Below are 26,546 nucleotides of genomic sequence, written 5' to 3'. Positions count from 1 at the left end.
GAGTCTGGGAAAAGTGGTATGGAAGCATCCAACCTTTGAAGACCTCAATGGAAATGAACCTACAGGGTTCTCTTTACTCCACCAATGGGATGGTAGTAGGAAAGCTGGAGTATGCTGGACATGTAGGTATGTTGTGAGGGACAGGTAGTCCTGAAAGTAGGACAAGGAAGGTATCTTTGATGTCCAGCATTGGTGGTGGAGGAGCTAGAAAGGACAAGCTTTGTTTGGATCCTAGCTATCCATGCAAGGCATAAGAGTCCCAGCCATCACCCAGTAGTGCTTTTTCCAAAGCAGAATTATGTGCAACCCCAAACAGTGGAGGAAGGAGGCCTCCCCCCTTCTTTTGTTCACAGTATCAACTATTTCTGCTTCTAGAAGCCCATCCAATGAGTCCTACTTGGGCCCATCTGTGAGCAGAGACAGGGGCTGAAGAAGTGAGGAGAAGAATGTGCATTCAAAGACTGCAGTCTCTGGTGTCTTAAGTAATATCGAACATCTTGTATCTCCTGCAGAGAAGCCAGGAATGATGAGCTCAGTCAGTGAAGAAGGTTAAATAATAGTCTCGAATAATAGATTCATAAAGTCTGCACTTCCACAGCAGAGACTGTTCAGCACTGAGAATGGAGAATTTTAATGAGATCTCAGCAAAACAGATAACCTCCACTGTTGATATGTGATAGCGGTCAACAGCCAGGTGAAGCATTTTGTACAATTCCAAGACAACAGAGCAGAAGGGATTGATGCCTAGTGGCCCTGTGGCTAAAGGTTAGCTCTGCATACTTAAACTTTTTGCAGCATTATCCAAGAGGGTGTGCAGGTCCTTTCACACCAGGGGGCTGCGATTGTTTACTAGGGTTGACTAACCTAGTGAATAGTGTCTGGACATCTTGTCAAAAGGTCCACTACTGCCCAGAGTAGCTGTAGTTATACATATGGACATTTAATGGTATAGTCCCTAAACATCGGTCTTCTGGGCTGGAAGTAGAGAACATCTTGGTCCCAGAGTGATTGGCCAACACAAAGACATCATTTGACTTGCTGCACCTTTGAACAGAGTGCAGAAGAAACTTGTGACAATGGCAATTGTGATTGCTGATCTATTGAGCTTCATAATAGCAAGGCTGGAGCGGGAGCTAAACAGGTAGCCTTTTTCTAGCAGCCACCTTAGGCTTTATTCTCTGGGATAACCCAGGGTCATTACCTTCCGGCCATCCTCTAACGTTCCAGTACCTAGGGGCATGCTCTTTTCACTTCCAGTGACCCATTGTTTCCCTACATGGGACATCACTGAAACTCAAGGTCTTAATGATTGCTCCCTTGAATCTATTAAACATTATTGAATGACATTATTATCTGAAAGTTGATCTTTTGGTAGACCTTTTTGAAGTGTTTGGAATACTTATGGATGCTCTCTCTGTTCCAGCAAGGATCTAGGTCAGACCCTTGCTTTATGCCCAAAATAAATTTCCAAATCATACTGAGGACAAGAGATAGTGCTTCCCAACTGTGCGCCCCACAGAATGTACCTGGCTAAAGATAGCATTAGAGATATATGCAGAGAGGGTGGGAGGAATCAAAAGAGAAAATGATGAAAGTAACATTGTGCCATTGTGATGCAAGATCCACCCCCTTTCTACATGCTTCCTGATCTCACATATGTACAGAAGAGGCAGACACCGGGCTGACACTGCTTTCATCATAATTTGTCCAATCCTGCCTCTGGCTAGTTGTACATTGGACTTTTAAGGATCAGCCTCAAATGTGCTTTAGAGGAGCAAAGTGCTGAAAGCTTATCTCCTACAAACAGGAAATCTGGGTCCTATCACTTAAGCAGCAGCATCCGAAAACACTGCTTCTCATTGTTTTTGGCTGTTTGAAATTGTCTCTAATGGAATGTGTATTACTATATTTTAATGTTTTGGGTGATATTATTTTCAGTTTTTATTGTGTATGTAACCTGAGTCATACATCAACTGGGCGGCTATATAAATTGATTAAATAAAATAAATAAATTAGGGAAGAGTTTCCTACTCCACAAGTAGGAGTAGGAAATGCATTGCCATGGTGTTTACAGGCAGCAACAAGCTATCCCCTTCCTGCTTCACAGCCCTCTCTGTAGAAGGGTGACTACATTGGTGGCTTTAATGGCTAGATTATCATTAGTAGATGTTTCTAGGAAAGTTCTAAAGCAGAGCCACTAATCTTTATGGAATTTTATAAAATAGTTAAGACTACCTCCTCAGAGGTGGACTTAGCTGTCCTGGGGCACATATGGTGCTATAAACTTTTACATTCAGCCATGGAGTACTGCTATAGCATTCCTCTTTTCTGCCAACACCATATCTGGTGATCAAGAACACTAGTTGGACTTATCAGGAAGTGCCTTGTGTCACCAGAAGATGAATCCAACAGTCTCACTCCACTTAATAAGGGAAGTCGGTTGAGAATATCTAAGTGCCCAAGGTTCAGTATGTGAGTTTCTTACTGTAGTACACATTGTTTTTTCATTCCCATTGCAAGTATGTTCATACATGGATAAATGATAAAAGAATTGAATCACAGTGAGTGGAAGTCAGTACATGGGACCGAGAGAGTATGAAAGAAGTTTTAAACCCTGCCTTGCAGGTAGAAGAGGTAGAGTTACCCTTTTCCTGCCAGGTCTATCTTCTGTGACTGCAAAGGCACTTCAGAGTAAGTCCAACAACCATTTCACATTGTTCTGCTAATATTAGAATGGGAGAAGTCTGTTGGAAGCTTCAACCATGCCTGAAGCATAATAACTTGAGTTTGAGATGAAAAAAGTGTTTTTATGTTTAGGAAGTTTTCTTCAAAATAGATGAAGCATAAGCAAAATCATGTGAACTATGAACATTATCAGTTAATTCAAAAGTGGCAATATACACACATACTCTAGGAGCTCTAGTATTGTTGCCATGTAATATTTTATCATACATTTAAGAAAAATAATAACTTCCAGGCAGCTATTTTAAGGCCAATTTTCCTTGATAATAATAGAACAGATTTTATTCTAGACAGTAAGTTAATATTCCTCAATTTCTTAGTAACTGCTCTGCCCACTGATGAGCTAAGAAGACTTGAGCTTCAATATAGCCCCCCCCCCCGTCATCTTGAATGTTTTTAGTATTTATGTACAGGGTTTGTTGTCTGTATTTGATTTTTAATGGATTAATTTATTTTAACTATTTATGGGGTATGTTTAATTGTTGATGGGTTTTTGATTTTAACTGTGAGCCGCCCAGAGTCACCCGTTGGGGGGAGATGGGCAGCATACAAATGTAAGAATTAAATAAATAAATAATCTATCCATCCATCCATCCATCCATCCATCCATCCCAGGCTTTAATGTCTAATATCCCATATTGCAATCAGTTTATATATACATTTTAATTAAGGTGACATTCTATCTATATAAATAGGCTACTTAATTGTTCAGATATATGTCAATGAAGTTACAGTTAATTTTACATGTTTTCTATTATTGCCCATTATTTCCTTCTATTACTTTTCAAAAATACAGATTGCACCATTGTGCTGTTGTAAGAATGGGTTGTGAACTAGTCAACTGCCCTGTAGTGCAGCTGGTGTCTACAGTATCTCTTGGAAAACTGCAGGCTGGATGCAAACTAATCGTTTTTAAATGCTGGTGTAGCCACAGGAATAGAGGCTTGGAGGCAGAGCTGGGAAAAGTAATTTTCTGTCTAGTATGCTTCACTGATCCATAAGGAAACTTCCACATGCCTTCAGCCATTATCATCAATTTTCTCAGCCATCTATTCTTCCCCCTCAAAGTACAAGTTGATTTCCACTCCTATGACAGGTTAATTCCCAGCTGATGAAGTTGGGAAGGAACATATATGACTGGTTAGGGTTTTTTTCTTCTTTCCATAGCAACACACTTCACAGTAGCTCACATATATTTTAGTCCTATTTCTTTGCCATGACTTTTCCCTGGGGGAGTGCTGGAGGCAAAGAATCAAAATTCTTTTTAGGGGGAGAAGTGCAGCTGATGGTAGCTGGCTTTTCCAAAAAAAGAAGTTCATATATGGATCTTGGGAAGTGGCTATAGAATTCCAACCTAGTTCGGCTGACAGCATGCCTGTCCCTCATCCTGGTATCAGGAGTGGCTTCCATTATATATTGTAGCTGATCCACATTCTTGCCAGCTGAACTGTTGATGGACTAGATATCTGTGTTATGGTATGGCAAAGATCTGTAAATTATAGCCAATAAAGATTGTTGCCACTTTTACTCCAAATCCTGACTCCACGTGGACTTTGCCCCCTTTGTCTAACCAGAATTGATTATGTGGTGCAAATGTTGCCTTTTAAAATCAGGATTTGATGATATCAGCTAAAGAAGGTAATCTTCATAACCTAAATAGAAAGCACCAAGAAAATATAAATAAATATTGCAGCACTCTCTGTGAAGACGATTCTAGGCAAGGTAGATAGTTTCCCAAAGCTCATCATGTTTTATCGTGTAAAGTTTTTTTTCAACCTGGAACCATTCCATAACCAGCCAAAATCTTTTGCCTTAGGAAGCAATAGATGCAGAGTTTATCCATTTTGCTGTAAAAAATAATAAACTGTTCATACAATTGACTGTCTTCAGAACTATTTTTACCATATTGTCCAAATAGATTCAACTACTTTGATTCTGCTTCATTGTTCTAGAGATAGCTCTCTGTTTCTTGGCAACCCAGTGAAAATCTTTTTTGAGATAATAGTCACTATGTATTCATTAACTTTTTTTTAGCCAAGGGGTATGTTTGACAATGTGATTCATAAACAATGTGGTGGTTTTGATGGGACAGTTTTGTTCTTTTCAGTGGCAAGATAGTTTGTTGTTTAACAGAGATTCAGTTGCACCTAAACAGAAATAAGACTGGAGTATCCATGTTTTAGATGGAGTTTTAATTGCACCTTCTTTTTACCCTGTTCACCTGGCAGGCTGTAGAGTGCTGAGTACAGGAACAATTGGATAAGTATACTTCTATGATTTTCTCATTGCATACATTACATTTATCTAAGTCCATTATTGTTTATTTTTCTTTAGATCAAACTTTACATGCAAGTAATGTTGAATGTTTAACCGAAATACTAGAACAGAATGTTTAGTAAACAGTAAATTGAGATGCATGCCTAATAGCTGCACATTGTACTTCAATTTGTTGAGTTTTGATCTTGATTTAACTCATAGGTATCCGGTACAATGATGGGAAAAAATGATGAAATGTGTGTTGCAACATCACAATGCAAATACTGTTCTGTCAGAAGCAAGCATGTAAGTCACAGGGTTTGTGTTATGGTGTCACAATGCATGTTTTGCTATTTCTTCCGCCCCTTGTCCCACCTTGCAGATGCTTATGACTTAACTCATATCTAGTATCTGGTCTCTGCCCACCCACTCAATTGATCTTCATAATTTTTCACACAGAACTATGTTTAATAATTTTTCATATAGAACTATTTTTCCTGGCATATACAATTAGGCAGACTTCTTTTATATAATCTCAGTATTTGTCACTTTGTGTTGATTACTCAGCATCTTGTTTGATTTTGTGTGATGTTAAATATTCTCAGTAAGGGTAGACTTTTTAGCCAAGAAGGTTGGCTGAGCTTTTGCTTTATTAATATTATAAGTGGATATAGTGATGATATGAATGAGTAATCACATTGGCTTACTTTTTTTTGTTTTGTTTTGTTTTGCAAAAAACACACTCCCAAATTAGCACTAAAGACAGAATAATCCACATGTATCAATGACCATGTATGTCTGGCACATTCTTGCAATTATGCTGTAATTTCTGTATAGTAAAGAACAATGTGATGAATTATTGTATGAGCGCTTTAAAAGAAGTACATAACTGCATTCATAATGCATACTTGCATTATAATTTAAATTTCGCAAATTTTGTCTGTGTTTTATTTCAATTTAGACTTAGCTGATTCCAAGTATTGGACCCAAGATACCAGTTGCTGGTACTTAACTTTTGTCATATATTAATTTTAGAATATAATCAAAAAGTCTGAAAGAAAAGAAAATATCTCTTTCCCCGTATTGAGTATTACCTCATTTTAGCTATTGTCTTGGTTACTATGATTGCTTTATACAATAATGGCTCTGCTGATATTTCTGGCCCATTTTTCTTTTTAGCGCAAATGAACATAGAAATTGCCACAGTACCCAGGAGGATTGTACATGTCAGGCATATTGTCACTCACAAAACCACTGTCATCTTGAAACTACACACAAATCTCTAAAGCGTCTTTACAGTCAGTGAAACGTAATTAACCTTGTAGCAGAGAATTTGAGGGAGCGGTGATTTTTTCTCTTCACCACCACTGGAATTTCTTTTGAAGTAAAATGTATTTACAGTATCAGAAGAACATAAGTGAATTGTAGTGAACCCCAAGCCCAGTAATTCTTCAAACCCATTTTATCAGTGACAGGAAATAGAAATCTAAATCCTGTTGCTGTTGCTAATACACCTTTTCAAACAGGGAGGGAGGGGAATATTAAGAAAAAGCAAGATGGGGGTTGCAGCCTAAGCCTATTTCATGGATATGGGCTGACAGACCCTCCAAATCCAAGATAAGAAAATGAACTGTAAAACACTTCAACAAAGTTTGTTATTTTTTCCTCAGTCTGTCATAAAACTTTATTTAAATAACTTACACTACAGTTCTCAGATTTATTTATCAAGAATTCTTGCCTATCACTGCCTCTCCTTCCATCTCTGTTGAGTGGTTCTGCTGGGGCCAGGCATATGGTAAAGCCCTATTTTATTTGCTTTTGTTGAATTTATACATTGCCTTTCAGTTTATTCCAGTAGTCAAGGTAGCTCACAATGACATACATGGCTTTCCTTGCCTGAGCATTTTTAGTTGACTTTCTGTTGCAGTCAAATGATTTTTCTCCACCAATCTTGCTGCTTTGGGATTAATGAGTCACTAGTTCTGACCTCATCATAACTGGGATGAACAAGGGGCATTACTGACTCAGCCACTCACTGGCTTCCTATCTGTCCTATCCAATTTTGCTATCTCCTTTCTTTCCCCAATTTCCTAAACATACTCCTTTAAAGCCTTTGCACCCATCCATGGTCACAGTCCCTCCCTGTCTGAATGCAGCTGTGGCTCATTTCCATTTATATTATTGGTTCTGGCCACCTACTCTGCCAGTCAACAGCACAATCTTCTCCTGAGTGTTGTCCACATGGATCAAAATCTCTTCCGCTGGGAAGGGTGATCCTGTTGCTCTAATACAATATTTTAATTTTAAAGAAAGTAAGGTATTTGTTCTCTGATGGATGGTGTAGCATGAGGAGAAAAAGATGCAGCAAGTCTTAGGATCATGCCTAAGTTTTTATTTCAAATGCAATTTTTTTTTGTTTGAAACCGAAAATTTAACTCTGATTTTTTAAAACAAACATGAGGTATGAAGTGGGCTTCATAAAGCACAGTCAGTTAAACATGACGTAGTGCTAATAAATTGTGCTTCATGGAAAATGGAAAATAGGTTTCATGTCTTTTTTGCTTGCCGCCAAAAGAGAAGAATGTAAGGAGAATTCATGTGCCTGAAGCTTACTATGTCACCAATTACAGTGTAGCTTAATAAGATGTCCAAATATAGTCACCAACCATGGGGCAACAGAGAAATTATGCTGTATTCTTTAATGTAGTGAAAAGTATAATATAATACTATTTGTCTCACTTTTTTCTTCTTCTTTTGTTGCAGGATAATAAAGTTGTTTTGGCAGTTGATTTTACAGCCAAAAGTAATTTGCCACAGGAATTCCTGCTGTTAGCTCTTTCTTCTGTTGTTGGTTAATGGAACAGACATGTTAAGCACAAAATAGAGATACACACAATTTTGTAACAGTGATTTGTACAGTATGTTCTGCACAAAACTGAAAGAGCTGAAGATCACTGGCGAATGTCCTTTCTCCTTGCTAACCCAGAGTGGCATTTCAGATGAAAACGAAGAAGAATGTGGTGAGGTGCCAGACAGTTCTAAGGCTCCTTTGCCCATCTGCAGAGAGAAAGACCCTCGTGGAAACCTTCCACAAAGGAAAACCAGCAGAAGCAGAGTCTTTCTGCATACTTTGGCTGAGAGCATTTACAAACTCATCTCTCCAGAGGTAAGTTGATTGGAAAATCATGTTTTTTAAAAATATCCCTTTCCAGTCTTTGTTCGATTTTTGTTTATGCCCAGTTCAACTGTTTGAAACATTTTGATAAAGGTACCCCAGGTATGATACTTTCATACATCTTGATTTAGCCGTTACTTAACAAGGCTCACATGGGCTAGCAAACCTAGCAAAACTCAGGGTACAGAATTAATTCTGGCAAGAGCATTACAGCAAAATTTATCTGGACCTGATTTTTTAATACATTTCATGGCTCAATCTTTTTTTACAGCAATAGAGCTTCTAGTTTTTAGAGATTCTGACTATGCCTTCATAGTAACGATGGAGACATCCAATATATGCTAATAGGGGTGGGATTTTTGTCTTAACAAAATCCATTTTATTTCTTCTTCCCAGGCTGAAGTTTCCTCCCTAACCTATTTTTAATAATATTTCAAAAGAAAATATTTCAGTTTAGTGAAGCTATTTGAAAAACATCCATACCACAGAATTATTATGAACATTGATAAGAAACAGAACAATGTCTAAGGGTACTTCTTAGAGAGAAAAGTAGTTTTCTTCTTATTATTCAATCTGTCTAATAGTGCTTCTGCTTCAGTCTAGATGAAACAAGTTACCTAGTGCCCCCTGAACATTTTGTATTTAACTGCCATTAGTTTCAATCACAATACTCAGTGGCAGGGGATATGGGAATAATTGTCTAAATTATTCATCTGGAGTGAATCTAATTTCCTGTTCCTATCAGCATTTCTTATGGATCTCTAAAGCAGAGATGTTTTTGAATCACGTCTGGGATCCTTTAATGGAACATCGGATGTGTGACCTTTAATATGTAAAATATATAGCCTGCCATGTCTAAAGTCCTTTTCAATATATTCATATTACATTCCTATTGAAGTAGAATAGGAATCCAGTATGTATATGGATGGTGGGGATATTGAATCCTATATGAAGCTGTTTTCTAGTATACCTGCAGAATTTTATATATAAATTGGCTGAGAAAGTATTGCAATATTACAAGGAACTGATTATAATATATGGGACAAAGCTGCCCCCTAATTGCATATGTTTCCTTAGATAGAACCAGATTTATTTAAAAGTTAGCCTGTCTTTCCACTGGCTCAAGATCAGTTTATGTTACCCATTTTCCACTTGGAAAGCTTTCTGCAACTATCATGCCCCGGATCTGTTTGTATGCTTCCATTGACGTCAATCAGAGGTTGTTGTAAGAATCACATGGAGAATACAGTATGGGCTGAAATAACATTTGATGAAATTCAAGATACCAATAAATGCATGTGATTTTTCTTTGCTTATTAATTCATTTGAGTTAAAAAATAGAAATGCAGAATCAAGTAAGGATATGGAAAATCCTTCACATATTGTTTCTGTTTAAATATAACTATTAATTACATCTTGTTTTAATAAGGAGAAATATTTCTGTTCTTTTTATTTCAAATGCAAAACATCAAAGTCAGCACTACAGTTTTTCTTGAGGCAGCATAATCTTCCTTCATCCCTATTTTCCTTCCATAAAATGTCTAAAATATTGAAAATGGCAACAGATGTTAAACATAGCTACCCAAGTTTGCCATTCTGATGGATTGTAATAATAGGACTTTGGACGACCATCTATTGAGGAAAGTTGGAGTCTGGATAACCATCTTGGATATCCTGCAATATGCAAAGGCCTGGCTTAGTTGCTTAGATACTCTGCAAGTCTCCTTCATTGGTCATGGAAATTTGCTTACTAGAAGTCTCTTAAAGCCATCATAATCTCTGGGTTCGATAGCTGAGGGGTAATAGAGAATAACTGAGAAGAACAGGTACACTGTTCATTTTTTAAAATCAATACAACTACATGATCACTGACTATTACAGTGCATTAATACAGAATTGTTGGTGCAATAGCAGCTGTTCTGGGTGACCACATTATTTGAATGGATCATAAAATAAAATTGTAAATTTATGATCCATATGCAGATGTGGCCATTTTGATGAAGAACCCTGAAAACAGTTGTGCCACTATGCAAACAAGACAGATATGTTAGCTAGGGATTCTGGCAATCCATGAATAGTATATTTTTGTTTTGTATGAGATTGAATTCTACCTTAAACAGGATTTACAGCTGGGAGATGCTCCTGGATTCAGTCCTGCTGCTGGCTGGCCAGGTGGTTGGTTGACATTTAGTGAAGACGCTATACTAGAACATCAGCTTAATTTATGTAAATATTCTCCAAGCGTGGCTGTCTGAAGAAAGTTCAAAAACTGCTTTTTGTCTAAATTGTGGTTGGCAAAGTGTTACACAAATTAGAAAATTTTGTGCAGATCCTTGGATAGAGTCCTTCATATTTAAGTATATATTTCTATTAAATACATAGGATGGATTTGGAATCTGAGCTCAATGACATTTGTACCTTTTGTCTCCTTCTGCTTAAAAGATCAGGTTCTTTCTGATTCCACTATTACGTGTTTAAATATCATTTGATTTAATATGACCTTTTCTCATTTCAGTATGAAAGGTTATATCTTGCATTTCAAAGAACCCTAGCCAATAATAATATAAAAGAAATCAGGTAAGTTATCTACAGTTGCAACATTTAATAAATTCAAAAATAATTTTTGAAGTTATTGCTGCCTCATTAATCCCTAATTCCTATTATATAAGGACTAAGTTTTAATACTTACAAAGTATAAGTTGAACAGCAACTTTGCAGTATAATTTCTTCTGTCAGTATTTTGGACTGTAAGGTTGAATATGCTTTTGGTAGAGTGAGGTGTATTATTAAATAAGGGCTTTAAAATTATGAAACACAGTGCATATATTCTGTAGCAAAAATGGGCAGAAAGTTGAAAATAAACTAACAAGCCTCTGGGTGATTTTTCAGTAAATCAGCAAAGGTTTCTGTCTCAGTTATACAATAAGAGCAACAAGCATGGAGATTAACACAAGATGGCAACACAAATATATATAAAATGTGAACTCTTCGTTGCTGTCTTGTGATCATCTTGATTTTTGCACCTCAGGTCTGGTGACCCTAGGTAACTGCCCAGTTTGTTGCTGAATGCAATACCCGAAATATAAAACAAAGCCTCCTGTACTAAATAATGAAGAGTTTGAACTATAATTTAATAGCAAAATATTAGAGTTTTTCATCAGGACAGGGTCAAGAGGCTGAATCTTGAGCTATAGCCCCTTTTTTAGAGTACTGGAATGCTTCACTACTTTGAAGATAGCTTGCGCCCTTTGGCTCGCCTTTTGAGCTGCGCTGTCATGAGAACTGACAGCTGACTTTTACACATGTAAAGTACTCACTTTTTCCTTAGAAAAAGGGAATTAAGGTGCCTAAGAGCCAGATTCAGGCTGGACTGTACCATTTCCTAGCATTGTGGCTGCTTCTCTGATCTAGCCAATTTGGAAGTTAAAATATTTTTGATATAATCAGAACAAGCGTTATGATCTTTTTATGGCACTGCAGTCGTAAGCAAACACATTTGGCTGCCAGTTTGATCGATTTTCAAGGTTAGATTTGCTTAGAATTACATGGGTGAATATGGGTGAATGGATAGGATGGTCATAATTCAATTTGTGAAAAATTGAAAAACAAACTAAGAATAAGTATTGTTATATGTTAAACACTGGATACATTATTTATTGTTTTATTAATTATTGCTATTCAAGAAAAGTTTTACTTGGTCTTGTAAAACAAATTGTAGTGTTAAAAATTCTGTTTTTCTTCATTTACAGACAGTGTGGGGAAAAAGACTTTGAGAAGCTGATCACTGATCATGCAAATGTGGCTGGTAATGACATATTTATGAATAGCAAGGACTATCACTACAACCAGTTTATGGTTATTAAGCATCTTCAATGACCTGAGTTCTACCAAGATCACTAATAACGTGGAGTCTTCCTAAATGTTTTACAGTCAAAAGGAAGACATGCAGCTGAACAGGCAGATAATTAATGATAACAACAGCTGAGTTTATGTGGCTTGTATTCTGACAGCATTGCATGAAATTGTTGACAATGCTAACCATCTAATTGTTCTGATTAATATATTTAAGATATTTACACCCCACTTTTTATCCTAAAAGGTTTCCTCGTATATGTTGGATACTATTTGTTTATCATGGGGGGAGGGGGTGTTAAATAAATGCTTGTTCTACAGAGAAATGCCATACCCCCATAGTTAAACCCCAGTACTGAATCACTAAGAAAATGTGATTCTATTTTCTCTCCCCCCTCCCTTTTCTCCTCTGTTTATTGCCTCTTTTGATACATTTTCATTATTCTGTGGACATCTTGCTGGTCAGTAAATAAAGTTCATGAAGAATATAAAATACAACATATTGAGGATGCATCTTCATATACTTCAAGGAATGATCTGGTTGTCTAATAAAAGGAAAGGGTATGGATGGGAAGCATGCAGTGATTAGGAGATCCAACAGAGTTGAATATTTGGCACCTGATCCTTTCTATTTTCCATTCATATATATTTCATTCTTTATTACAAATAAGGACAACTGTTAAAACACTTATTTCTTAAGTGGAGTTGCCCGCACCTTGTTGTTGTCTATTGGTTAATTAGAAGTTACGTTGCCCTCCATGAAATCACATGGCAGCGTAGAACAATATAAATAATAAATTGCTTAGGCTGCAATCCCAAGGATGTACCAGAGTCCTTTTAAAACAAAGTGATCTGTCCTCAGAAGTGGTTATTTAACCTCAGAAACTTCTTCCCAATTCCAAGGAAATGTTATAGAAACAAAATATTAGAAATATGAAAAGGATTGTAGCAGGGCATCAGGCAGTGGGGGCTGGGAAAGGAACTGATGGTACCATTGTGGTGTTGCAACAACCCCCCTGCCCCTTTTCTATGTGCATCATGCTGTTGCATGTGGCATGCATGCCTAAAGGGGTGGAGTTTGCCAACTAATGTTGCAGCACCGCTTTCATCATTCTGATAAAAACAGTTCCTGTGGATGCCGCTGACTGTCCACTCATGCCTCCAAAACAAAATGGGGAACAACTATTCCAAAAGTGGCGTTGAGGTGGTTCGCTTAACTCCCTTTATCATCAGTATGAGAAAAACAGCTTGAGAAAGAAAAGGAAAATAGGAAAGAAAAACATCTGCTGTTTTGCCCTCTCTTCTGCCATGCCAGTAGAAGCTCAGCTTGGCTTTGGCTATTTCAATTTTGCAGCCGTTCTCCATATCCAGATTGCTTTGCCCAGGCTTTAAAATTTAATCTTTTTGTGACAGATTTTCATTTTAACTGGGTTTCTTATACATTATTTACAACTAAACATTTTCTGCTCTACCCCTCAAATTGGAATACTTTCCTAATACTTAACAGGAAAAATATCCTAAACCCTAGCTCATTCCCCTAAATGCCCTCTTCTTTTCTTTGTTATTCACACATATATGCAAACAGCTCCCTCCATAAAACATTGGAATGCGTATCTCCTCTGATGTTGTCTCTCTATAGCAAGATCAAATTAAATGTTATCTCAGATTATCTCAAATTCAAATTAAATGTTAAGCTGCAAAGATAGAACTCAAAATCTATGGGATGAGTTCCCTTGATTAGTAGGAGAAAAGCAGCAATCAGAGAGTTTCATTTTTCTCATCCCCAGCTTTTCCCTTTCAATCTTTCATCATCCGCATCTCTATGCTTCTCATTTTAGGAGGGGAAGTGGCTGTGAGCAAATTAAATAACAAAAGGATTAAAGATCTACCTGGGTCCCATTTTTCATTTGCCACTTGTACCAATAGTAATTTTTAGTAGAGCAATTGCATCCCAAATTGCAGAATGCTATTTGCTGCAGATTTCTAGTTGGTGGTTACGTTTCATCAGCAAGAGCCCAAAATGCTCACCAGATTTTGGCAAAAAAAAAAAAAAAATCCTTTGCTTCAGTCATACAAGGTCTCAGGGGAGAAAAACTCTCTTCAAAGAGCGGTCTAAAATAGCTATTTATCTGAAGTGTTCCGTAATAGAAAGCAGGGTTAGATAAAGAAAATGAAATAGGAGAATGTACACTGAAAATCAAAAGCACATTAACGGGGAATTTAAAGACTGTATTTAGAACAATACTGGTAACCAAAATGTCTTATGCTGGCAGGAATTCCAGTCAATGTTGTCAGAGAATCACTTGGCGAAGAGCTTTTCAGAATATGTTATGAAGAAGATGAACACATCCTTGGAGTTGTTGGGGGAACTCTCAAAGACTTTTTGAACAGTTTCAGTACTCTTCTGAAGCAGAGCTCCCACTGCCATGACGCTGGAAAAAAAGGCAGAGTTGAAGAAGTCTCAATTTTGTGTTTGGAAAAAGACCCCCATTTTTTAAATGTGTACTATTTCTTTCCCCAAAAGCCAACTACCCTCATCCTGTCGGGCATTATTAAGACAGCAGCTCTCATTCTGTATGACATGGAGGTGGAAGTAATGGTAATGCCACCCAGCTTCTGCAAGGACAGTTCTGAATTTATTGATCAACCTTATTTGTTGTATTCTGTGCACATCAAAAGCACAAAGCCATCACTGTCACCCTGTAAACCCCAGTCTTCTCTTGTCATTCCTACTTCTATGTTCTGCAAGACCTTTCCTTTCCATTGCATGTTTGACAAGGACATGGTTATTCTGCAAGTTGGCAATGGCATCAGGAGACTATTAAACAAAAGAGAATTTCAAGCAAAGCCACAGTTTGATGAGTGGTTTGAAATTTTGGCTCCTAAAATAAATTCCACATTTAGTGGGATCATGACAATGCTGAACATGCAGTTTGCTGTAAGAGTGAGACGAGGAGACAAGGTTCTTAAGAAGTCAACTGGGGTAAGAATTGGATGTATCTTTTTTCTTCATTTCCTCATTATATCCATTTTTCTTTAATTCAGGTATGAGACTATGCCTGAATTTATATATCATGCTGATCTATAGTTTGCTTAATTATATTTGTTTGGATAAATAAGCCATAAACCATGGTTCATAGCCTATAGTGACATGGTTCATAAACAAATCACATTATGACTTACAGTACTGTGATGAATGAACCCAGCCAATCAGTGGATTCCTGTGAATAATTCACCTCACCATTTTATGTTTTTGCTTAATTTATTAATGCATGAAGGGGAAAAACTTATTAAGTATTTGAAATATGTATCTTAACTCTATGTATGTTCACTTTCAGTCAGTACAATAGATGTTCCAAAAGTGTCAGATGTTCTTGCATGCATTTGAGAACAAGAAGTTCTTCAGCTCTTACACATTATTCCTACTGAGGCTCTCTGTATAAATTTGGGAATGTTTTGCTCTAAAGATTTCATTTTGAAATTTGATGGGTGGTGGATTATCATAGTACTGCTTACAATCCAATGATTAATAAAAGCTATAGTTTTACTTCCACGTTTGATATTGTTAGACTTGATAGTATGTAGATTAGATGTTCTGAATTCATTCTCCTTCAGATTCATACTGATAGCACATGCAAGAAAAAAGTCTAAGCTATAAAAAAGTTGGTAGTTCTAGCAAATTCCCAGCCCCTACTTATGCATTTAAAAAAAGAAAAGAAACCCAGCAGATCCACTAGGTATTCTATATAAGTTATTCCTGTCCTTAGACAAATTGGCCTTTTTTCTCCTTCTGTCATAGAAGCTAGCCTGTTGATAGATTTATTTTCTGATTGTTTTTTGCTCTGATTTTCTATCCATCCATCCATCCATCCAATACTTATATCACTATCCATCTCACAGCAATGACTCTGGTCAGTGTACAAATTTAAAACAATACTTTAACAGCTACAACACCTCAGGTCAAAATAGTAATCCCAATTTGTAAAAACAGGATTAACTATCAGAGCTCACCTAACCTGGCCTAAATATCTGGGGAACAGCCAGATCTTCAGTGACTTAGAAAAAACTAATAGGGTCGGGGCTGTCACAATATCCAGAGAGATGGGGTTCCACAGGGCAGGCACTGCCAGAGAGAAAGCATGACTCTTGGATCCAACAAGGTGACATTGTTTGATGGAAGTAACCCAGAGCATGTCCTCCCTGTTGGATCTGGTGGGCCAAGCAGAAACAAGCAGTCCCACAAATAGCCTAGCACTATGCCATGTAGGACTTTATAGGTGATAACCAGCACCTTGAATCACCTTTATGTATCCCTTTCCTTTGTGTGATATCCTAGTGTGAAAAGCATTGGTTAGTTCTTTAGATTAATTGATCATGCTCATCTTGATGAAAATTGCAACAGTCTAGAGATACTTTTAAAAACTTACACATTTATAATTTATCACAATTAACATTATCAGAGTTATAGAATATAGGCATCAGAAAGTAAAAATCTATTAAATACATAGTTGTTTATGGAGGAAAGGTAAAGGAGGAATGGTTGTTCAGAAATGAGGGAGAGTGGTGAGGATAATACTTTGGGCTCCAAATCCGGAGCAGTTTGTCTGGAATGTCAGTAGATACCACAGATTAAATAAGTTGAGTTTTGTTACCTTTGTATATGTTAAATAGATTCAGAATTCTCTCATTGCTTCATTTTTCTCTCTTGGCTTAGGTTATGGACCTTAAAGGACAAATGATCTACATTATAGAATCTAATGCCATTTTATTCTTGGGATCTCCCTGTGTGGATAGACTGGAAGATTTTACAGGACGTGGCTTATATCTTTCAGATATTCCAATTCATAATGCACTTAGGGATGTTGTTTTAATAGGTGAACAAGCCAGAGCTCAAGATGGATTGAAGAAAAGATTAGGGAAGCTTAAAGCTACTCTTGAGCAAGCACATCAAGCTCTTGAAGAAGAGAAGAAGAAGACAGTTGATCTTTTGTGCTCTATTTTCCCTGAGGAGGTTGCTCAGCAGCTATGGCAAGGACAAGTTGTACAGGCCAAGAAATTTAATAATGTCACAATGCTTTTTTCTGACATTGTAGGATTCACTGCAATCTGTTCTCAGTGTTCACCCATGCAGGTTATCACCATGCTTAATGAGCTCTACACTCGCTTTGATTATCAGTGTGGAGAACTGGATGTCTACAAGGTAGAGAATTTATTGCATCAACTTGGCTTTCCAGAGAGAAATAATTGCAAAGAAGTGAATGGGATTTGAAGAACTATTTTGATTCAGAGCTTAAAAGTATAACAGGTTTAAAACATGATATATAATTAAATGAAACATGTTTATTTGCAGCTAAACTGTAGGTGTAATCAAGTAGGAAGTATAATGTAACTTAGAAGTAAAATAAGTTGTATGGAAATTATATGCTTTAGACTGCAATCTTTACTACATTTACCTTGAAATAAATATATTGACTTCAACGACACTATTTATGTGTAAGTGCTTTGAGATTGCTGATAAAGCCTCACAGAAGTAGAATTCAAAGTAAATATTTTGACATAATAACACTTTTATTATAATGAAGAATTGCCACAAATGAATCAGAGTTTGCAATGCAAAAATCTTTAGCAGTTGATAAATTGCCTAAGAACTACCAATTTACATTTACTTTGACTAAAGGAGTAGAATGGTGGGTGGTTTGGGAAAGAATCTGGTTAACAGAAGCATTTCAAACTGTTTTGGATTTCCTTTTTTATTTTCTTATCTTGTAAATTGTTCATTTTAATGTTTAGGTAGAAACCATTGGAGATGCATATTGCGTAGCTGGAGGCTTACACAAAGAAAGTGAGACCCATGCGATTCAGATTGCACTAATGGCACTGAAAATGATGGATCTGTCCAATGAAGTGATGTCACCACATGGAGAATCCATCAAGGTTAGCAAGCTATCTGAAATGTCTACAATTACTGATATTTTCTGTACAGTGTCAGGCTTCTCCCAAACTGATACCTGCACTAGAAGACTCACAGTTTGGCTCCCTGGACAAAATTCTTGATAAGTTTGTTTTTAGTTTGATGTTGAAAAATCAATGAATACAAATAAAACTAGCACCTGCATTTGTAAGACCCAAGGTTGTGTGTAACAAATCCAGAGTTAAAACCTTACATTTTTTTCTTCCGCCCATATATCTGAATGCTATGACAATTAGCCACTGTTTTGTCAGTGGGAGGAATGGTTGATACTTTGCACTGTTATTGCAATGGATCATCTGCTCTCAGGAAATGTCCTCTTTTGTTATTACTGACCCTGCAATATCAACTTGTCTGTTTTTCTTTCACACATGCTTTAATTTAATTTAATTTAATTTAATTTAATTTAATTTAATTTAATGTGTGAGCAATGTTTCATATTAATGACGCATTAATTCATTTGCTGTGAGTTGTGTTCCATATTAATTGGAGGTTTTCATAGTTCAGTAGCAGGACAAATGAAGGACATCTGTGAACATATTGCCAGTATTTGGTAAATTTAAGACATCGTATAAGGGCATTAATTTAATCAATGAAATGGTAAAGGACAAAATTCTACCTATTTCCCCAACGTAAATTATCTCATCCTGTTTATAAAAACTTCTTATAGTCCATCAGTAGAGAAAGAAATAGATATTTGATGCTTATGGTAGATAAAACTTTGATAGGCTTATAGAGGGTTGCTTGGAGAGGTTACAATATAAATAAATAGTAGTGTGCAAGACAGTTATTGGATATGGGAGGATAAACATACTGCACTGCATTATTAAAATATAATTGTGGGATCATACAAACAGAACAGTGATGAAACTCATAGTTAGTGTTGATTTGGGGGGGGGGGAAGGTAATATGATATAATTTCTGGAATGTAAAACCTGAGATGTGAAAATGTTGTACATAATACCAGCAGAGCATTATTCAAGAAAAGGTAATGTTTTACTTTTTGAACCTCTGCTATAACTAAGCCTTGCTTTTTCTTCTTTTTATCCTTTGTAATATATGAAAAAGGCACTTTCATTCTGATACTGTGAATATGAATTTATTCAGATTAACTTCTTGAAGTGCACCTAGGAATTAATGCTCTTCCTGGGCTTCCACCTGGAGGAACTGTGGCATAGTCAGGAATCATAATGCTGTGTCTCACTGAAAAAAAACAAGCCATGTTCATATAGTTATTTCCCTTTGCCCTAGCTCTCATGTAACACTAAGTCATAATGTATTTCTGTTTTTGGCTTAGTGTGATATGTGAATCCATCCATTATAGCTTAATACTAGGTATGAACCAGGCCATTATGGCTTTGTTACAAATCATAGTTTAAAAAATCCTGGTTTTATATGTGAATGCAGCTATTATGCCTTTGAAGAACCTTGAATGTTGTAACCACTTTAAATCACACTGTGTGAAAGTCATCTGTACTTATTTGCAAGCTAAGAGTTTTAATTATAAGGTGGCTTTCTGACCTTTTCCTAAATCCTGGGAAATCAACCATTCCCTGTATGTTTCTAAATGAAGAGGTTATCTTTAAAGTACTGCAGCTATACAAACTCCATTTGTTTCCATATAACTTCTTCACAAGACTTGTTTACATTAATGTTATACATTAATGAATATGGAAATTAACCACTCTGAAGGCTCAGATAGCTGTTTTGATCTGAAATAGATTTGATTGAATTTCTCTTTCAAATCAAATATTTCAAATGTAATCAGATGTTTTTCAATCAAAGGTTTTGTGCACTTTCTGGTTTTGTAGAAACTCAGACATTGTTGCTGCTTTCCTTCCCTATATAGGCAAAGCTGATGAAGGGGTATAAGATGTATGAATGTCTCTCTAATATCAATATGTTTTAACAGCTCCATAAATATACTGGTGTAGGCTTTCATGGTCAGTATCTGTTGGGCAGTGTTGAGCTTCGGGGTTTAGTGACCATGGTTATGATGCACTGCGCCATAATGATCATGAAATTCAATTCAACAACATTAACTATTACATATGCCTGCACAGAGGAGCTACTGAGATCCACAAACATCCCAACAGCTTCAGCAAGAAAGAAGAAAGTCTGAAGGTTAACAAAGCCTGGTTACCTGCTCTGTGCCACGCCAAGCACTGCCCAAAAGCAGGACCAACCAGGAATCAGCTCCCCAAAATGGTCAAATCAGAACCTTGCCAGGAAAAGGAGCCAATCAGAATTCAGCTGCTCAGACTAACCAACCAGAACCCAGCACAAATAAAGAACCAGTCAGGAATCAGCACTCCCAAAATGATCAATCAGAAGCTGGCACGAACAAAGGACTAATCAGGAACTAACACCACCAAAATGACCAAGCAGTATTGGGTGCAAAGAAAGAACCAATCAGAGAACAGTCCTCACCAACTGCACTAATTGGAAGCCAGCTTGGCTAAAGACCAATCAGAAGTCAGGATGTCTGGATATATAGGCAAGAGCCCAGTCAGTCCCTGCTTAATTGTGTATGATCTGTGTAGTTTCTGTAGGTGCCAGTTATGGTTGCTGGTGAAACATCAGGAAATCTATTGTCTGGACCATGGTCACTAAACCCTGAAGCCCAACATTGTCTGACTCCATAAATATTGCCTATCAGATTATTTGTTGCTCTGCTTTTTTTTAATCTCTCAAGCTTGTGCAATATTTGCTTGTGCAAATATTGTCTGAGTAGAGGAAGTCTGTAAGAAGGAGACAAACTTGTTTTTTTTTTTTGCAAAATTGAGTCTGAGATAGGTTGCTTGCTGTTCAACTACTTTGCATATAATACAGACTATTCCTTTATATTGTAGTATATTGTACATGCAATAGTGATAACATGTTTCAGGCTTTGGGGGCTTTGGTGCTTCTTTATTATAGGGTGTGGTTGAATCTTTTGCCAACTGAATCTTGTATCATTCAAAGCCTACTCTTTTTGCCTTCAAACCTCAAAATACAGATTTGAATCATGCCAGTATTTCAAATTCATTACACGCCTGTAGAAATTAATCATTGGAACTTTTTCCTTGCACCCATTGAATACTGCCTCTGAGTTGAGCTCACAATTCATCCTGACTGGAGAGAAACATATAAAACTAATAGTAGTAATGGTTTGATGTTTTGTTAAATGTGATTATGGCTTAGTACTTTTAGTATCTCTCTCTTCTCTCTCTCTCTTGTGAAAGATGCGTATAGGACTACATTCTGGCTCCGTTTTTGCCGGTGTTGTTGGTGTTAAAATGCCACGTTATTGCCTGTTTGGAAACAACGTAACACTTGCCAACAAGTTTGAGTCCTGCAGTGTCCCTAGGAAAATAAATGTGAGCCCCACTACCTACAGGTACAGTAGCTTACTATGCCCAGTGCTTAGCTTTTGCCATTTGTTTGTACCACTATAGCAATGATCTGAAACCTTTCCTTCTCTCAGGTGGCGTTCTGTTTGGACTCTTATTCCCTTACCTTGTGTGGAGTGAGTCTTTCCAGGCCCCTACTTGTGCTGGTGAGATCTCCAGGTTACATCTGAAATATGTAATAATCATTTTCGTTTTCATTGCAGGTTGCTAAAGGATCACCCTGGCTTTGTGTTTACTCCCCGCTCAAGACAAGAACTTCCTCCCAACTTTCCAAGTGATATACCTGGAATCTGTTATTTTCTTGATGCTTATCTTCAAGGGAAAACTACAAAGGCCTGGTTTCAGAAGAAAGATGCTGGAGAAGGAAAGACAAATTTCTTGGGGATATCAACAGGAGTAGATTAAATTGCATTTTGAGGACAAGATAGTGTGTGTGTGTTTATAATATTTCTGAGTTTTGATTTTTTTTTGTTAAAGAAACATAATAGCACTTTAGCTTATTAATCACTTGAAAGCCAGTATTAAATTTTATAAAAAAGGATATCACATACTACTTTGAATTTTTATTGAGATAATATATTCAGTGAATAGCAAGGAATAGTTGAAGCAGGAACAAGACAGAGCCAGTCTGCCTGTGAACAATTCCTTCCCTCTAGCAGTGAACTACTTTGAACCCATTTTTTGATAGCATGTGCTTTGCACCTCCCCAACCTTTCCAGTTTTTAGAATCAGCTTTCACAAGGACTTCTCATCATTTATACATCCAGATCTAAACTGTGGCTGTATGAGCATCAGAGCATAACATAGCTTTTAGTGCACAGGAGATAAATACAAACTCAGATGAATGCCACTGCTGTTTTAGTGAAGTTTTCTGAATGATTTTATAAGGGTTGGGAGCAGGCAATTATACATTATTGTCTGGTTTCTATTACATTTATCAGTGACCTCTTACACTTTCGTGACCTGCTGAGTTTCCACTACTATGGATTTAGCAACCCTCAGGTATGCCAACCAGCTGTTTAGACTAAAACATTTATAAACATAGCCCAAAGGCCATGGTTTATGGGACCTGTAGTCCAGAATATCTGGATTTCATACCTGCCTGTGGAAATCCAATTCTTGTTATTTTTCTTCTGAACTTTTTATGGTTGACTTCCTGGGCAATTTTCTAGATACGTGTAAATTAACTGTGGTGACGCTGTGCTCCCTGTTTCTAGTCAGTTAAACAATATTTACACCTGTAGACTACATAGAATTAAATTCAGAATTGCCACTCTGGTTGGTTCTGTGCCTAGTCTTTTAATGCAAAGCTGTTAATGTTATCTATAATTTTCAACTTTCCATGAAAAGAATATATGTTTTATCCAGCTTATGTGAAGACCATTGAAATTACCCATTACTGTGATATTTGCACCTTAACATTAACATGAATGCTTTTGTCAGGTGGTGATACCAGAGGTTATGGAAATACCAAGAAGTAAATAATGTCACTTAGTCTACAATTTTATGCACATCTATTGGAATAAATGCCAATGAATTCAGTGGGACTTCTGAGTAAACCTACAAAAGACTACTTTTCTCCTGCTTGTATGGTTCTTGGCAATTTTCAGAACTAGTATACAGAAGATGCCGCTCACTGCTATCACTGTCTATAAATTAATATATGTAATATATTGTATAATTAAATCTAAAATATGTATTCAAACAGCATTTTAAGTTTGGAAGTTACACATTTTATAGGAAGCACATATATTCCCTGTTCTGTATAATAGCAATAAATGTTTTCTTGAGTTGTTATGTAATTTTAACTGTTTAGATTAAAATGTGTATAATATTTGCTTAACAGTACTAACATAATATTCAGCACAGAGATATGGGGAAAATATGATGAAATGAATCAAATATATGTATATAGAGACTTTGAATGCATTATGGTCATGTTTGATATATAATGAGCTCAATAAAAAGAATTACGCAGAATTACAGAACTTCAATTTATTTTGCATTGGTATACTTTATCTGTCATTTGTGTTTTAGTAATATCATTAGTATTATAGGACAGCATTTAATTTAATTCAATCCTTATGTACTCCGGTCTTAACTAGATCCTGTCCAATTCTCTTTTTAACAAATGCACACTACTTTTATAGCTCCTAGTAGTTCTGAACAACTAGGCATGTTTACTCCAATTCATTAGTGCCAGTATGTTTATTAATTATGGTTCATCCTTGTTCCATGTCATATATCAGGGATACATAACTGGACTAAGGACCATATTTGTCCTTTGAGAGCTGCCAGTGCCATAATCTGAAAAGGAATGGGTAGGACAACAGAAAATTGATCTAATTTCTTTTACAATTTATATTTAATTAAAATGAAACATAGTTGTGCTATGTACTTAACAATTTTCTTCTTCTGTCTCATTAAAAATAAGAGTTTGGAAACAATGTTTATAGGTCTCTGGAGGCCACACCTAGGGCTTCTAATGATACCACAGACTTAAGGCTGTGCAACACACCTCTTATGGGAGGAGAAACTCTACACAAGTAACTTTCATTGCAACATCTTGGTCCCTCATGTATGGCTGATTTTCAGAGACACTGAAATAAGGGGAAATAAACCTAGATAGTACTTTGTAAGAAAAGAACAATATGTTTAATGTTATGCGAAGAATTAGACATTATTTTGAATCATTGTATCATGCATTTTATAAAGCTTGAGACAAATGGGAACATGAATTCTTCCACTTGTATTTGTATTCTATTGTTTTTGTATTGTTCCATTTGTATTCTTCCCTTTCCTGTACTTGTACCAAAGGCCTCTTAAGTTTTAAAATTGCCTAATTCTGCAAAAGTAAGAAATAATTGAATAGAGATTAGTCAAGTGCAAATTATTTAAGGATAAATTATGTACCTAGAGATATATGAAACATACCATGTAGGTTGGGAAACTACAAAAAAAAAGGTGCAGTTCAGGTCACTGAAACTTCTTGCATCTTTACACCCCCTCCCCCATAAACAGTAGCACTTCAGTTTAAGAAACAACATGCAGTATCTTCAGTCTTATGTTTAGTTCTGATATGATACAAAAAGCTGTTGGAATGTTTTAAAATACAGTTTCAGGCTCTATAATTGTTAACAAATCAATGAAAATATAAAGCAACAACAATAGTCCATTTGCAAAAAAAAATCTTTGAATTTCAGGGTCCCTTGATTAAATAGCATAGCCCTTTGGAAAGTCTCAGAATGCCTTTTGGTCTCACTTTCCACTAGTATTCACTTCTTGGGTGGGGGCATTGTAGACACAAGCCTGCTTTATATGCAGATTCCACCTATGATTTAGGACTCTTTATGAAGAGTTATAATCATTGCCTCTTAATACGTAGTAAGCTTTTTTTAACAGATGTAAACACAAGCTAAAGCTGGAGGAAGGGGGAATCCCAGAATGCAGAACGTAGAATAATAGTTTTAAGGCACCAGAAGGCATATTCTGGTGGAAAGTTAAAGTAAAATCAGTTCAATAGGAAGTGGATTTCTTTAAGCAGAAGTAGATTTTGTTCTGGATATTTTATTTTGGATCCCAACAATGAGCAAAGTATTAGACTTGATAGGTTAAATGGTCTCTATAATGAAGTGATTCTGTGACTGGAAGTTTCTAAAAAACTGATTCCGTAGCCATTAGTTAGCATAGAGGATGCCAATATCTCTCTTATTTGGTGAATCTTAGCTATTGACTATTGTCAACTACTTCACCTTCCTGTAATAGATACAACTCTTCCAGTTTTTATCAGAAATTATGATATGCAGTATTACTACAAAGAACTGGAAAGAAGAAAAATTATTGCTTTCCTGTATGAAGTCTGTCCCAGTCATATCCAAAGTTTCCTTTGCATTGTATGGCTGGCTTTCAGTGCCATGAAATTTAGTTTATATGCCTGTTGAAGCATATACACACACATAACTCATTGCTTTGAATACTCCACAATACCCAAATACAACAGTTCAAGATGTTTTCTCTCCCAAGTACAAAGGGTGGATCTGAATGTTAAATATGCAGTTATGTTGGAACATGAGGTTAGACATACAGTCAAAGAAATAATAAACTGTTCAGGAATTTGGAATAAAATAAACAATCCTCTAAAGATATATGTCCCCTGGGCTTCAGAGGTTTCAGAGTTGACAGCAGAGCAGCTCTTCTGCTTATGCCAGCAAGTGAAAATAAACTATTTTTCCTTTATGTCTACTCAATCTTCATATCCTTAAATACATGAACATACCCCAATTAACATAACATACATTTTACATACCCTTGATAATCTGTAATATTTGCTGAAGGAATTCTTAAATATCTAGCTCTAGGTTTGGAATAACTGGCTCTGGGAATAACTGGATCTTGGTTAGGAAACTTTTCTGGAAGCTGTGAAATAAATAAGGTTTCATCTCTGGTTGAAGAGTAGGAAAGAAAAAAGACATTACTAGATAATCAAGCAGCTTCACTGGCTTGTTCAGAAAGAGACTATCAGAGAACACTAGCTTTGCCTGTGGTACCTCTAGACTTTTAATACGCTGTAATAATAGCAGGAATTGCCCCATAAAAAGACACAAGAGATAATTCCATTTGGGGAAAACCTCCAGAGATTTATCTAGGGAAGCAGCTGTTCTCAGATCAGTTTGGCAAGATCTGCGCAATGTTAAGTAAAGTTTATTTATGTCACACTTAAATCAGTTTGCAAAGTATGTAGCAGCATATTTTGCTTGATGACAGCATGCATACTTAAAATAAAAAGCACTAGTAAAATATTAAGCTAAAGCAGTTTTGAAAATGGGCTTTTAATGAAAAAGCTGGCAAAAGGTGAAAGCAAGGGTTCAGTTTATATTGCACTGCAAATGCAAATGCAGTAGATAAGGGACACAAGGGAAGACCTGAGAGAGATTTAATACTTTTCAGTCTGTTGACAATACAGATAAGGAAAAAATCAAGTTCAAATTTATCATCTGAAAACATTGGATGACCAACCAAATGTTTTGGAAAGCAACAATTCTTCTCTAGACAACTGAGATTGAATGGATACAGACATGACTGATTTAAAGGTATTGACCTGAAGAGATCCAGTATTTGGGGATTTCTAGGTAGAATTATAGTACATTGTATGTGGTATAAA

At 36.4% G+C, this 26,546-nt stretch overlaps 1 protein-coding gene across 6 annotated transcripts in view; it reads left to right on the top strand.

The window, feature by feature from the left end:
• Positions 1-23,789, top strand: part of GUCY1A1 (guanylate cyclase 1 soluble subunit alpha 1) — a 34,084-nt gene extending 10,295 nt beyond the window's left edge. For 2 of the 6 annotated variants that reach the window (XM_088132721.1, XM_007432126.4), the window contains exons 2-9: positions 7,762-8,164; positions 10,689-10,750; positions 11,923-11,978; positions 14,299-15,008; positions 16,740-17,225; positions 17,816-17,959; positions 21,218-21,372; positions 21,589-23,758. In XM_088132721.1, the coding sequence (XP_087988847.1) occupies positions 7,919-8,164; positions 10,689-10,750; positions 11,923-11,978; positions 14,299-15,008; positions 16,740-17,225; positions 17,816-17,959; positions 21,218-21,372; positions 21,589-21,790 (2,061 nt within the window). In that variant the 5' untranslated portion in view covers positions 7,762-7,918 and the 3' untranslated portion in view covers positions 21,791-23,758. Of the gene's footprint in view, positions 1-5,220; positions 5,305-5,959; positions 6,003-7,761; positions 8,165-10,688; positions 10,751-11,922; positions 11,979-14,298; positions 15,009-16,739; positions 17,226-17,815; positions 17,960-21,217; positions 21,373-21,588 lie in introns of all 6 variants that reach the window. The other 4 variants (XM_088132720.1, XM_015888740.3, XM_088132719.1 and 1 more) reach the window with 4 other exon arrangements.
• Positions 23,790-26,546: the final 2,757 nt, after the last annotated feature.

Source organism: Python bivittatus, unplaced genomic scaffold (assembly GCF_059951505.1).
Source record: "Python bivittatus isolate LINGU-HERP-01145 unplaced genomic scaffold, Pbiv_v1 ctg000070_np1212, whole genome shotgun sequence".
Classification (NCBI taxonomy): Eukaryota; Metazoa; Chordata; class Lepidosauria; order Squamata; family Pythonidae; genus Python; species Python bivittatus.
This window is presented reverse-complemented; position numbering and strand designations above follow the sequence as displayed.